This window comes from Helianthus annuus, chromosome 17, assembly GCF_002127325.2.
Source record: "Helianthus annuus cultivar XRQ/B chromosome 17, HanXRQr2.0-SUNRISE, whole genome shotgun sequence".
Lineage (NCBI taxonomy): Eukaryota > Viridiplantae > Streptophyta > Magnoliopsida > Asterales > Asteraceae > Helianthus > Helianthus annuus.
Window position 1 is genome coordinate 19,978,710 of NC_035449.2, and position 13,330 is coordinate 19,992,039.

General features: G+C 34.4%; 2 protein-coding genes across 4 annotated transcripts; both read left to right on the forward strand.

Annotated features, from left to right (window-relative positions):
* The first annotated feature begins 985 nt into the window (after nucleotides 1-985).
* LOC110921460 (superoxide dismutase [Fe] 3, chloroplastic) lies at nucleotides 986-7,032 on the forward strand. Of its 2 annotated transcripts, none has more exons than XM_022165785.2 (10): nucleotides 986-1,162; nucleotides 1,303-1,427; nucleotides 3,012-3,101; nucleotides 3,198-3,287; nucleotides 3,417-3,608; nucleotides 5,163-5,334; nucleotides 5,576-5,649; nucleotides 5,742-5,768; nucleotides 6,627-6,650; nucleotides 6,778-7,032. In XM_022165785.2, the coding sequence occupies exons 2-10, from the start codon at nucleotides 1,344-1,346 to the stop codon at nucleotides 6,901-6,903; spliced, it is 879 nt and encodes a 292-aa protein (XP_022021477.1). In that variant the 5' UTR covers nucleotides 986-1,162; nucleotides 1,303-1,343; the 3' UTR covers nucleotides 6,904-7,032. The 2 variants fall into 2 exon arrangements, with proteins under 2 accessions (XP_022021477.1, XP_035842653.1); XM_035986760.1 differs by having other exon boundaries at nucleotides 3,417-3,596.
* Nucleotides 7,033-8,214: 1,182 nt separating this feature from the next.
* On the forward strand, nucleotides 8,215-12,403 carry LOC110921504 (replication factor C subunit 3). 2 transcript variants are annotated; one of them, XM_022165841.2, is made up of 10 exons: nucleotides 8,215-8,509; nucleotides 9,297-9,513; nucleotides 9,712-9,791; nucleotides 9,869-10,028; nucleotides 10,105-10,186; nucleotides 10,942-11,071; nucleotides 11,175-11,238; nucleotides 11,323-11,391; nucleotides 12,049-12,180; nucleotides 12,235-12,376. In XM_022165841.2, exons 1-9 carry the CDS (start codon nucleotides 8,329-8,331, stop codon nucleotides 12,146-12,148), a joined length of 1,083 nt encoding a protein of 360 aa, XP_022021533.1. In that variant the 5' UTR covers nucleotides 8,215-8,328; the 3' UTR covers nucleotides 12,149-12,180; nucleotides 12,235-12,376. The 2 variants fall into 2 exon arrangements, with proteins under 2 accessions (XP_022021533.1, XP_022021532.1); XM_022165840.2 differs by having other exon boundaries at nucleotides 12,049-12,403.
* The last annotated feature ends 927 nt before the right edge of the window (nucleotides 12,404-13,330 follow it).

Sequence of the window (13,330 nt, forward strand, 5' to 3'; positions counted from 1 at the left end):
TCAAATATCTCGGTTATACATACATATAAGTATAAGTCAAATAAACTAAGTTACATATATATATATAACTATACGAATATAATTATGTTTATATGTTCTAATATATCCATGGTTGCAAAAGTCGCTAGGCGCTCCCTAGTCGGATTCGGGAGTACTCGGGAAGTACTCGGCTTAGGCGGAGATTACTCGGGGAGTAATTGGCCTGGGAGAAGAGTACTCGTGCCTCGGCAGCCTACCTTGTAGCGAGTACTCGGGGAGTACTCGGAGCCTAGGCGGGACTTTTACAACCATGAATATATCCGACCCGAACCATCGATCCGACCCGGATTTTTTTATGTTCGGACATATGAAATTGGAACACTTAAAAAAGTGAACCCCTTGAAAAAAAAATCTTGGATCCGCCACTGTTCATGTATACCCAAAATAGTTGTTTTTAGTATTAGTTAGATAAAAGACAAGTGGATACGTAGATGTATTGACACAAGAGTTTTGTGTACAATTTTCCATATTTTAGTTATAAGTCTAGACTTAATCAAGTTATTTTCCCATTAATAATGACTTAAGCTAATGTGATCTATGACACTAACACAATATTCATGTATTTATATTGTTATTCGGTATAAATACATGTATACATTAATATAAATATTTAGAGTTCAGATTAAGAAAATAATATCAAAATCCACATATGAAGTAACCACATATCTGTATTCTAATGATTATTAAGGGGGTCGCCAGTTGTTCGTGACAAAATGTCATGCATGAGCCAGGGTTTTATCACAGTTAGCCTTCGGGCAGTGAGTTTCCCTTGGAACCGGTGACGGGTTTGGTCACCAACGCTATCTGTGATCGCGGGGGTGGATGACGACATGACGTTTTGCATATGGGTGTACCGGGTTGTCGGTTTTGTCCGACGTTAAAAAAACATGTAAAACATTAAAAAAAATTAATAATAGAACTTTGTTTTCTTCCATTAAAACGATGATTGTTGTGGGTCGGATAAGATTCACCATCGAACCGTGCCCTAACTCAAGAGAACCACCATCTACTCGAAAGGTGACCATAGTACGAGGAAAGCCAACATACCGATAAGGATCAAGAACATCAACGTCTCTCAACCTTGTACTATCGATACAGAGCAGAACAGAGAAACCCCATTAAGGTTTGGACCTTGAATTTTGTCATAAAATATTAACACGCCAACTGTTTGTGAAAATGCCTCAAAGAGATAAAGTGGTAATATTGTTGTATTAGTCTTTATAGAACAGGCGAGATGAGTTTTTAATACCCATTTGAATGCAGGTGTCTTTTTTTGAGGTGCCAGAAAGGGGTGTTTAGTAGATATGAGTTGGTCCAGTAGTAACTATCTTTGCTTGTCAAGCTCAAGCTCTGTTACACAGTTTAGCAGGTGCAAGTTGCCTTGTGAGGTGAGGTTTTAGTGTTCATGGAATTGCTTGTTTGTTATTTGAATGTTCCTTATCTCTTGAAGTTGTTGTAGAAGTATGTCTTTAATCCAATTTGGAATCATTTTCTAAAGGACTGAAGTTTTCCTTTGTGTTTGATGTTACTGAATGAGGAACTAAGCAGTTAATGCGGTAAAAAAACTGATATCGGTCAAGGACCGATATTTGAGATATCGGTTCTCGCGGTGGGATATCAGTAATTTTAATATCATGCTGAGTTTATTTTATATATATATATATATATAGCAATTTGACACTAACAGTTCAGTATATTTTCTTACCATTAAGAAATTAACCTTTTGCAACTTGCAAAACACTACAACTGTAGTAAGTAGGAACTGATTAAGACTTAAAACACTAACATTTAACACTAACAATTAGCAATTAAGACTTAAAATTCCAATAGGGGTTAATAAGAAGAAAGACGAATGACTAAAAAGAAAGGTACTGATCTCGGGAAAATCGATGATATATCGGTCAATATCGCTGATAAGATCGGTACCGATATTCTGACCGATATTTTGCACCGATATCTCACCAAAGGACCGATAACCAATATATCACCGATATATAGGTGATATATCGCGATATTAACTCATAGATGAGGAATAAACTCATTTTGCAAGAAATAAACAAATTCTAGGAAGTGTTGAACATAGATATCTAGGTATTTGAGTTTCATATCAAGTTATTTCTCACAATCCCAATGCTTTTAGGTGGTGTTTGGTAAGCTTATTGTAGCCTTTTAGAGAAGCTCCATCCTAAAACTTAAATGATATTAATAACTTTTATTATAATGCATTAAACGAGTTAGCTCCTTTAATAAGCTATAACCCAAACACCCCCTTAATAAGATGGCATCTATTAGTGTGTTTCTTAACAGTGTTCATCTCCATCATGCAGTCATGATAGAGATTTGGCTAGTTTTTGGAAATGTACACTCCTGTATAGTTTCTGAAAATGCTTATTATACTGAATGTCTGAATTCAAGTTTCGTTTGAGCAATGTTTGAGGAGCAATATCATCTGTAGTTACTAATTAGGATCTTGGTTTTAAAAAGCGAGAGGCGCACAAAAGCGACGAGGTCTAAAAATGAGGCGCGAAGCGCAAAGCGCAAAAGCGGTGGGCTTTTTGTACCCGAGGCGCAAGAAGATTATATAAATTTTTATATATATCCCATAGGTTTTTAGCATCCCTTATCCAAAATATAGGTATAGCTAAGGTTTATATATGATTTGATCTACATGTACAAGCCAAAAAACCTATTGTCCAACACTTTCATGCATAAAAACAACATAAAAACACCCAAAATACATAAGGAGCGCGCCTCAGACCTCAAAAAACCCAAAAAAAATGCGCTTTTCTTGCGCTTTTTGGAAAAAGTGCGCCTCAGGTACCCTGAGGCGCTGATACCTGCGCCTTAGTGCGCCTCGCGCCTAGGCGCCCCTCAGGCACGCTTTTTAAAACCCAGATTAGGATGCCATTTTGGTTACCTGGTCATGTATACCGGTTATTGTAATAACATTTAATGATCGTTTGACATGGCAGTCTGAAGGGCAACGCGGGAAATGTCAAGATCTAAATAGGGCAACAAACATTTCTGCTTACAACAGCTTGAAACCTCCGTCTTTTAAACTCGTAAGTTTATGTAATATCACCAAATACTTTGTTTAGTTATTCTGATCAACTTTACTTAATGTATTCTATCAGTCTTATCGGTTTATGACATGTCAGGATAAGGGTCAAAGAAGGAACGATCACGTCTTGAAAAAGCCAAGAAACATTTCTGCTTACTACAGCTTGAAACCTCCACCTTATAAATTTGTAAGCCTCGTTACCATCTTCCTATTTGAGTACTGCCACATGCTGAATCAAGCGAATGGGAAAAAAACAAGTATTATCATTTTAGCTGTTGAACAGATATTGATTTTGTCTTCTGTTTTTTTTTTTCAGGATGCCCTAGAGCCGTATATGAGCAAAAGAACGCTTGAGGTCCACTGGGGAGAACATCACCGTGGTTATGTGGAAAGTTTGAACAAATATTTAGGAAAGGATGATATATTATACGGATACACATTGGATGAATTGATCAGAGTCACATATAACAACGGAAACCCTCTGCCAGAATATAACGTTGCTGCTCAGGTTTGAACAATTCATTAGTTACCAGTCTTTGAAACCTAGAATTAGCATGAGATCATTGCAGAATGAGCCACTGGTTCATATTAGATGATAGTGATAAATATCAAGAAACCATTCCTGCTTTTAGTCTACCAAGAAATCAAGATTTGACGTGCATTTTAGTGGATTTCATAGTATAAGGGTGGAGTACTTTGTAAAAAATATAATAAGTTAATCTAACTTAAATATATATAATTAGTATCATAATATTGGTATCTTAATTTTAAAAAGCGATAGGCGCACAAAAGCGACGAGGTCTAAAATTGAGGCGCGAAGCGTAAAGCGCAGAAGCGGTGGGCTTTTCGTACCCGAGGCGCAAGGTGTTTATATAATTTTTTTATATATCCCATACATATCCCGTAAGTTTTTAGCTTCTTTTAACCAAAATATGATATAAATAAGGCTTTTATATCATTTTATTTACATGTACAAGTCAAAAAACCCAAGGTACAACATTTTTCTGCAGAAAAACGCCTCAGATACATGAGGCGCGCGCCTCAGGCCAAGAAGCCCCCCAAAAAACCCAAAAATCTGCGCCTTTTGGGCGCTTCTTGTAATTACACAAGGCGCTGAGCGAAAAAGGACCAGAGCTGCGCCTTAGTGCGCTCGCCCTCAGGCGCGCTTTTTAAAACCAAGATTGGTATTTTCTTTATATTTATTCATAACACAAATACACAATTATTCATAACACAATCCGTTAGAGTTTAATTATTAAAACATTAATAACCAAACCCAGTAAATCCCACAAATAGCAAAACTATCTATCTCTAAAATTATACTAAACAAAATTCATTGAGAAAAGAATTAGTGAATGGAAAAGAGTATACCACTATCTTATACACTTGAGAGTATTATCTCATTAAAACTATGACAATAAGGCTGGAGGGTGTGGGATAAATCCCCTAGGGGCTTTATCACGCCACGTCAGCTCCACGTCAGCCAGGGGGCTTTATCACGCCTTCTCTTAACTTGCAGGGTGTGGGATAAAGCCCCCCTATTAAACAAAATAAAAAAAAAAAAAAGATTTCATTGGTTGAAAAGAGGTGGGCCCCACCTGCACCCCCCCTCCTTCCGTTAACACAATGGCGAGAGACCCATGGCGCCCCCTGTTAATTTGCTCGGTATGGGCGGTGGCGCCCCGGGGGCGCTATAGGTGGTGAGGTGACAGGGGTGGCGCCCTCCATAGCCTCCGGCCTAAGAGATCCCAACACAAAGGCTATTTGAAAAAATCTTAAATCAACTAGTCAAGATTTTGAAAAAAAAATTAGTGATAATTTGATTTATGTCGTTTAATTGCCTATTCTAAAATCATAGTTTTCGATTTTTTAATAGAATTAATAACCTTAAAATTGGTTCCACGTGAATCTATATATAACCTGAATTTAATAACTTTATTTTTATCTTATATGAAAAGGCCCAATTTAAGTTATGATTCCTTGTTCTTTAGAGATCAAAAAGATGTTTTTTTTTTCTTTTTTTTTTTTTAATAAAATTCATATCGATATTGTACGTTTTCAGGTCTGGAATCATGATTTCTTCTGGGAATCCATGCAACCAGGAGGTGGTAATTTACCGATATTGGGTCTACTTGAGCAGATTGAAAAGGATTTTGGTTCCTTTTCAAATTTTAGAGAAGAGTTTATTGAAACCGCACTCACACTATTTGGCTCTGGATGGGTTTGGCTTGTTTGTATGTCTCCTGTCACTTGCTTGATTCTTTCATCATATATTTTTTTTATAAAATCTAGGAAATATTATATCTTTTGATGAATTCCATATAGTTTTCAAAATCAGGAAAAATATGTTTATGTAATTGAGAAGAAATGTGATTTTGTTATTGTAATGGATTGTGCATATTCATATTATCTGATTTTTGTGTGGTGTGGCTCGGTTACATTTGTTGATTTCTGTGTATTTTTTTTTTGTTTCAGTAAAGCGGAATGAAAAACGACTTGCAATAGCTACAACGACAAATGCTGTAACCCCACTCGTTTGGGATGATATTGTAAGCAAGCTTCTCGTATTGTTACTATTCTTATTATGTGAATATCTTTTTTTTCCTTTTACCAATGCGTTATTCTCTTTCTGCTTTCACAGCCTCTTCTTAGTTTGGATATGTGGGAGGTATTACTCTCTCTCTCTCTCTCTCGATGAAATTACTATTTTATTCAAATATCTAAAACGATCCTTAAATGATGGCAAAGGAGATTAACTGTATATATCAATATCAATTTCAAGAGTGTTCTAATTAGGTCACTCATAATTTTTTTTTTTGTTCTAATTGGGTCATTCAAGTTTCATTTGATGTTTCAATCCTAGATATTTTACCTAAATAGAAGGTCATCCATCCTACATGGCATTTATATAGGTTTTTTATTTAAAAAAATTGTTGACATGGCACATAAATGCCAAATGGATTAGAAAAAAATGCGAAATAGGTTTAAAATATTTTTTTTAATTGTAGAAAAGTTAAAAAAATGCGAAAAAAATTAAAAAATGTGAATTTTTTTTCAAAAAATCTAAAAAGTTATAAATGAAGATAAACAACTAACGATAAAATTTCAACGATTTGTAATATTTGATCCTTTTGGGTTTTGATTTTGTTTTGATTTATTATATTTCTTTTTTTATTCCATGTCATCATGTTTTTTTTTAAAAGTTAAATAAATGCCATGTAGGACTATGACCTTCTATTCAGGTAAAATCTCTAGCATTAGAACACCAAAATAAAGTAGACTGATCTAATTGGAACAATAAATTTTATCAGTGACCTAATTGGAACACTCCTAAAACTTCATTACTATTTTGTGGCATATTCCCTATTTTTTAACGAATCTAAACAAACAAGTATTCTTTCATTTCAGTTGTTTTGAAATATTGTAATTTACTTTGAGATGTCTTAGTTTCTGGCATTCTTTTTTGGGTGGACTGTGTGTATTGGATTGATTATTCATTCTCATTTTCCTTTATTTTGTTTTGCAGCATTCTTATTATCTGGATTACAAGGTATTATTTATATCAAACGCTCTTCTATAGTTCTATTCGCAGCCAATTGCTTAATATCTGTTTTACACATCTAGTTTCGTATTTAACTTGACCATATTTTTCTGTTCTCTCTCTTTTTTTTCAACAGAACGACAAAGCGCGGTATGTTAATGTCTTCATGGATCATCTTGTGTCATGGAATGCGGCATTGGCTCGAATGGCACGTGCACAATCCTTTGTAAATTTAGGAGAACCGAAGATTCCGGTTGCCTAATAATTATGTCTCTTGTTTAGATAGCAAGTTTTGCAGGTAGTAATGCAACCATTATTTGGAAAAATGTATGCTTAAGCATTTAACTTTTGTGGCTGTTGAAAATTTCAGTTGCTTTTGTAGTTCTGCAAACTCTCCACTTCACTAATGACCAGGGACTAGATATCCGATCATTCAAATCAACAGAACAAACACAATCACCAAAAACATTTGATTTTACAATCACATACCCTTCATTTTCACTAATCCTTACATAATCCAAAAGCATTGGGGATAATAACAAAGTCATTATTATTTCTAAAGTCTGTTCCTTCTAAATAACTAGAATTGATTCCCCGCGTTGCGGGGTCAGTTTTTTTAATGTGACTTGAGCGTACTGAATGTTTTTGCAATTGCTTATCAATCATAACGTAAATAACTTGAATTTATACCGGCTCGCATATAAAAATAAACACATAAAACTCGAATGAGTCAAAATAACATTTTACAAAATGTTTAGAAAGTTGAATAAGTCTAAGATGTCAATGTTAAAAGTTAAAACTTAAAAGGGTAATTTTCTAAAGCAAAAAATAAAAATAAAAGAAGGTCAAATTCACTGTAGCTAAGTGGTCAACCTTTTATATATATAATAATATTATATCATGGTAGTGTTTAATATTCTATTCTATTCTATAATATTACAATCACAAGATCTACAGTAGTAGCTGCCAATTTTTTTTTGTCTTTTTTCTTACTTTTCTTTTGTGTGCATTTACCTTTCAACTTTACTTTATACATTGATACTTATAACCCCTTAACTTTTTAAACACTCAGTAATCGAGTTGTACGTACGTATTTTTATGTGTGTCGGTATAAATCCAAGTTGATTTACGTTTCAACGTAAGGTTTTTTTTGGGAAATCAATCATGTCAAATATAATACGTTTTCATTATACGGTATAAATTCAAGTTATTTTACGTTTCAACGCTGCCGCAACGTGTCGTACTATTCTTTAACTTAATAAAACATTATATTCTTATGTGCTTATTTTTATGTAAATGTCAGTATAAATTCAAATTTGTTTACGTTTCAACGTAAGTTTCTTCCTAAATGTAAGTCAGCTCAAATATAATACATTTTTCTCCTTATTTTTATGTATATTTTCATTTGGTCTACGTTTTATTGTAAACTTTGTTCGGAAACATATCGAGTCAAATATAATACATTTTCATTAAATGGTATAAATTTGAGTATTCACATTTAGACGTCGCCGCAACAATCGGGGAAAATTACTAGTTTATTACAACACTATACATCTTATCTTATAATTATGTAAAACCTAATTTATAACCTTAGAAGCATCTTCTGGCGCCATCAAGTCATCTCAACTCCCGCCCAAACCATCATCATTCACCATAGAACCCAAAATCTTCATTCTTGATAGCAACAATGGCGGAAGTGATCTCGCTAATGGACATAGACGACGACAACACATCTCTAAAACCTAACAACAACAAGGGCAAAGCCGTAGCCGCGCCGCCGGCTCACACCAAAGCCACGCCATGGGTCGAGAAGTTCCGCCCTCAATCTCTAGCCGATGTCGCCGCACATCGTGACATAATCGATACCAGTATGGTTTATTTGGTTAAAGTTTTAATTTTGTTGAATGGGTTATGGGTTGCTCGTGTTTTCTCGTTGGGGCATTTTGTCGAACAGTTGATAGGCTTGCTACTAATGGTTTGTTTGTGTTAAAGTGTTGATTTTGTTTGTGTTTTCTCATTGGGGTATTTTGTCAAGAAATTGATAGGCTTACTACTGATGGTTTTTTAGTTTAAGTTTCGAAATTGTTGAATGGGTTATTTGTAATTTGTGTTTTCTTACTGGGGCATTTTGTCGAACAGTTGATGGGCTTGCTAGCGATGGTTTTTTTTTAGGTTAAGTTTGAAATTGTTGAATGGCTTGTGGGTGATTTGTGTTTTCTCATTGGGGCATTTCGTCAAACAGTTGATAGGCTTGCTACTGATGGTTTTTTTAGGTTAAAGTTTTGAAATTGTTGAATGAATTATGGGTAATTTGTGTTTTCTCATTGCGGCATTTTGTCAAACAGTTGATAGGCTTGCTACTGGTGGTTTTTTTTGGTTAAAGTTTTGATTTTGTTCAATAGGTTATGGGTAATTTGTGTTTTCTCACTGGGGCATTTTGTCAAACAGTTGATAGGCTTGTTACTGATGGTTCTTTTTGGTTAAAGTTTTGAAATTGTTGAACGAATTATATGTAATTTGTGTTTTCTCATTAGGGTATTTTGTTGAACGATTGATAGGTTTGCTACTGATGGTTTTGTTTTGGTTAAAGTTTTGAAATTGTTGAACGGGTTATGGGTAATTTGTGTTTTTTCATTGGGGCATTTTGTCAAACAGTTGATAGGCTTACGAGTGAGAACAAAATGCCGCATTTGTTGCTGTATGGACCACCGGGAACTGGAAAGACTTCGACTATTTTGGCTGTGGCTAGGAAGCTTTTTGGATCCCAGATGCATAATATGGTTTTGGAGCTTAATGCGTCTGATGAACGTGGGATTGATGTGGTTAGACAGCAGATTCAGGATTTTGCTAGTACTCAGAGTTTTTCTTTTGGGTAAATCTTCTTGTTTGACAAGTGTTTTCAGTAAAATAACATTGCCTCAACAATGATCAGCTTTTAACCAGTAATCTTTGAAAATGTTCTTCAGCAGTTCGTTTCGTTGACAGTTTGATCATTCTGTACGATTAATATCTTTTAAAGTTTCAGGGTTTTAGTCGGTTGGTTATTCCTTTATGTTTGTTTTTTTGTTAGTGCAAAAGCCTCGGTGAAGCTGGTTCTCTTGGATGAGGCAGACGCAATGACTAAGGATGCACAATTTGCTCTTCGTCGAGGTAACCTATAATGTCAAAAGTAAATTGGTTGTACTTTTATGTGTTGAGCGCTCACTTTTGTAACTTTTCCAATGCAGTGATTGAGAGATACACAAAAAGCACGAGGTTTGCGCTTATCTGTAACAACGTGAACAAGATAATTCCAGCACTACAGTCAAGATGCACTAGGTTTCGGTTTGCTCCTCTGGATGCGGTTAATGTCACAGAGCGACTTAAATATGTTATTAATGCTGAAGGGTAAGACTTTCGTAATGGTATGACATGTTTTTAAGAAACCCTCAGTTTTAACGTGTATTAATAAATTGTTAATTAGGCTTGATGTGACTGAAGATGGGTTAGCAGCTCTTGTACGGCTTAGCAACGGTGATATGAGGAAGGCGTTGAACATTTTGCAGGTCATTTTATTTCTTGTCACTGTTTGTATTAGTCTACAGTTTCCTCAATTCTTAATTTAGGCCTGTAAACGAACTGAACGAACATGAACATAGGCATGTTGGTGTTTGTTCATTTAACTTTAACCGAACACAAACACGAACATGAACATATAATCGAACACATTTTTTTGTTCGTGTTCGTTCATTAAGAAATCGGGCATGTTCGTGTTTGTTTATGTTCGTTCGTTTAAAGCCTAAACGAACAGTTCACGAACATAAACGAACACAAACGAACATAAAAAAATTAACTTAACATATTTGAATAAACATAAATTAACATGATTGAAGAAACAAGTCTAATATATTACATTTCATCCGAAAACACATCTAGATAAGGGTTCATAGATATACTAATTAATTATATTTATATAAGTAGTTAGAAAACCTAATATTTATATAAATGCAACTATTTTTGTATTTATTAACATTTAAACGAACGTTCACGAACATAAATGAACGAACACAAGGTGTGTTCATGTTCGTTCATTTAATTAAACGAACAATATTTTTTTGTTCGTGTTCGTTTGGTTATTAAATAAACGAACATAAACGAACTTCCCGCCGAACAAGTTCATAAACAGTTCATGAACGTTCGGTTCATTTACAGGCCTAATTCTTATCGTATAACGATTTAATTTCTCATTTTGTGTTTTAGTTGCTAATACAAATTTACAGTAAAAAGAACGCTAATAGCTCAGTTGTGTTGAATAATGCAGTCAACACATATGGCGTCTCAGCAGATAACCGAAGAAGCTGTCTACCTTTGCACTGGAAATCCATTGCCTAAAGATATTGAGCAGATATCTTACTGGCTACTGAATGAGCCATTTTCAGACAGCTTTCGAAGTATCCATTTTATATTATCATTATTATTATAATATAATTAAATGTGTAGCGTACATCTTACCTTTTGTATTTACATCTTTGGCTGGTGCTTGACCTTTTGTAGAAATATCTGATATAAAGGCAACAAAAGGATTGGCTTTAGTGGACATTGTAAGAGAAGTAACTATGTAAGTCTCTTATTTCTGTTTAGTGCTTAATAATAAGCTACTACTATTTCGAAGCTTATCTTGCAAGAACGCTTTTGTTTCCAGGTTTGTTTTTAGAATCAAGATGCCTTCAGATGTTAGAGTCCACCTCATCAACGACTTGGCCGATATCGAGTATGTACTTTTTTTCTTTTACTTTACTAGAGGTGACAATCTTGACCTATTTAGTTTTATTTATTTAGGTTGCAATTTATCGCATATGGGTCAAATTATTAAAAAAAAAGGTTTGCTAAAGGGGAAACGTGTCAAACATGTTGAAAGTTGTCCCAAAGTCTATTATAATAGTTTTGTTTTTCTAATCATAGTTAATTCATTAGTTACTTATAGAATTATGTTAAAAATAGGCAAAAGCATTTGTTAATCTAGATCTATTAAAGTTTTGGGATTATTTTAGATATACTCCTCCAAACCTCAGTATCATATATAACCTTCTCTAATAGTTAAAATATCATATATACTCATTCTGATTTATTTTCTTAAAAACAAATTAAAATATGATCATTCTATCTATTTTCGACATACTTTATATAAATTTTTTCATAATACAAAGAGTGTATTGATATTTTAAAATTTGTTTGGCATATATGATATCAAAAAAGTTCGAAGGGGCGCATATAAAATTTTCCCCAACTTTTTTGCGTCAGTTCTTTTTGTTTCTGTTAATTTTGAGAATAAAATCCGTAAACTAGTTGCGAGTATGTTAAGGATGAAATTGATACGACGTATTTGTTGCTGGATTTCATTTTTTGCGATTGTTATTTGGTTGTGCAGGTACAGGTTGACTTTCGGGTGCAATGACAAGTTGCAACTGGGCTCGGTGATTTCAACTTTTACACGAGCCAGATCTGCAATTGTTGCCGCTGCAAAGTAGAAAAAAATGTTTTAACTGATAATCAGCATCTTCAAGTTTTAAATAGTATGACGGTCAAATCTTTCTCCAAGTATGTCTTCTACATCGAACTTGTAGGGATTCAAACCTTTCTAGCATGACCATCATTTGTGCTTATATGCATTTTAGTTGTGTTTTCGAGGATTGTAACTAGTTTTTGGCAAATTTAATGGTTTATCATGGAAAGTTGTGTTTTACCTTTTGCATGTATTAGAATTGTTGGATGATACAATGTGATGCAATCTTTTGGTACCGTGGGTATCGACAACTTGGTCCCTCTAGCTTATGGGATTTACGTTAAGTGCCCAACTTGATGATCAAACACGGGTGTCTATCTTCGGGCACGCTGTTGATACATCGTTTAGCTTTACAAGGGGGTTAGTACAATGAGTTGCGTAACAAAGTAATCAACATTTTACAACGCTGAATTTGTATGCAAGCATATATGAAATCAGTAACCGTTATAACCGCTTTGGTCCTTGTATTATTTATTAAATAAACTGACTAATAAGATTTATTTTTAAAAAATATGGTTTTGATAGCTGTTTGTTTAATTGTCTATATGCACATGTATACATTTTTATTGTTTAGGAGAAAAAGAAGATGAAATGAAAGAAAGAGTGAGGTCACAGTAATGAATCATTTCTTCTCTCTACAGTTTTACCTTGTTTTTATCGAAGTGATTAACATAGTGTAGTTTTTTTTTAAGGAATGCTTCTAGTGCATAAATTGTAAAGTTTTTAAATGAATTAAAATAATCATCCACGTGCTATTATCTTATTTTATAAACATATAAATAATAATCAATCTACTTGCTATTATCTTAGGGTGAACGGAGTGGATCGGTAAACACAGCGGCAAAGCGCTTTACCGAGTGGTAACATCGCCGCCGTCTGTGTTTACCGCTAGGCAAACATGGATGATCGGTGAACCTTTACCGAATCGGGGAGAGGGAGGGAAGGGGAGAGAGAGATGAGTGTGTGGTGGGTCCATGTCTTCTCAACCAATCACACATTTTTTTTAAATAGTTTACCTAAACCCCATTAGGTAAACCATCGCCAACATTTTTGAGCATTAGGTAAACAATTTAGGTGAATTGACATGACACTGTCTGATTGGGTGAATGGAGAGTTTACCTATTCCAAATAGGTAACCACTCCCTTC

Coding starts and splice junctions, on each gene's coding strand:
- LOC110921460 (XM_022165785.2), top strand. CDS start 1,344: ATGAGTTGGTCCAGTAGTAACTATCTTTGCTTGTCAAGCTCAAGCTCT. Junction 3,288..3,416: donor AACCTCCACCTTATAAATTT/GTAAGCCTCGTT, acceptor TTTTTTTTTCAG/GATGCCCTAGAGCCGTATAT. Junction 3,609..5,162: donor AATATAACGTTGCTGCTCAG/GTTTGAACAATT, acceptor GTACGTTTTCAG/GTCTGGAATCATGATTTCTT.
- LOC110921504 (XM_022165840.2), top strand. CDS start 8,329: ATGGCGGAAGTGATCTCGCTAATGGACATAGACGACGACAACACATCT. Junction 9,792..9,868: donor ACAATTTGCTCTTCGTCGAG/GTAACCTATAAT, acceptor TTTCCAATGCAG/TGATTGAGAGATACACAAAA. Junction 10,187..10,941: donor AGGCGTTGAACATTTTGCAG/GTCATTTTATTT, acceptor TGAATAATGCAG/TCAACACATATGGCGTCTCA.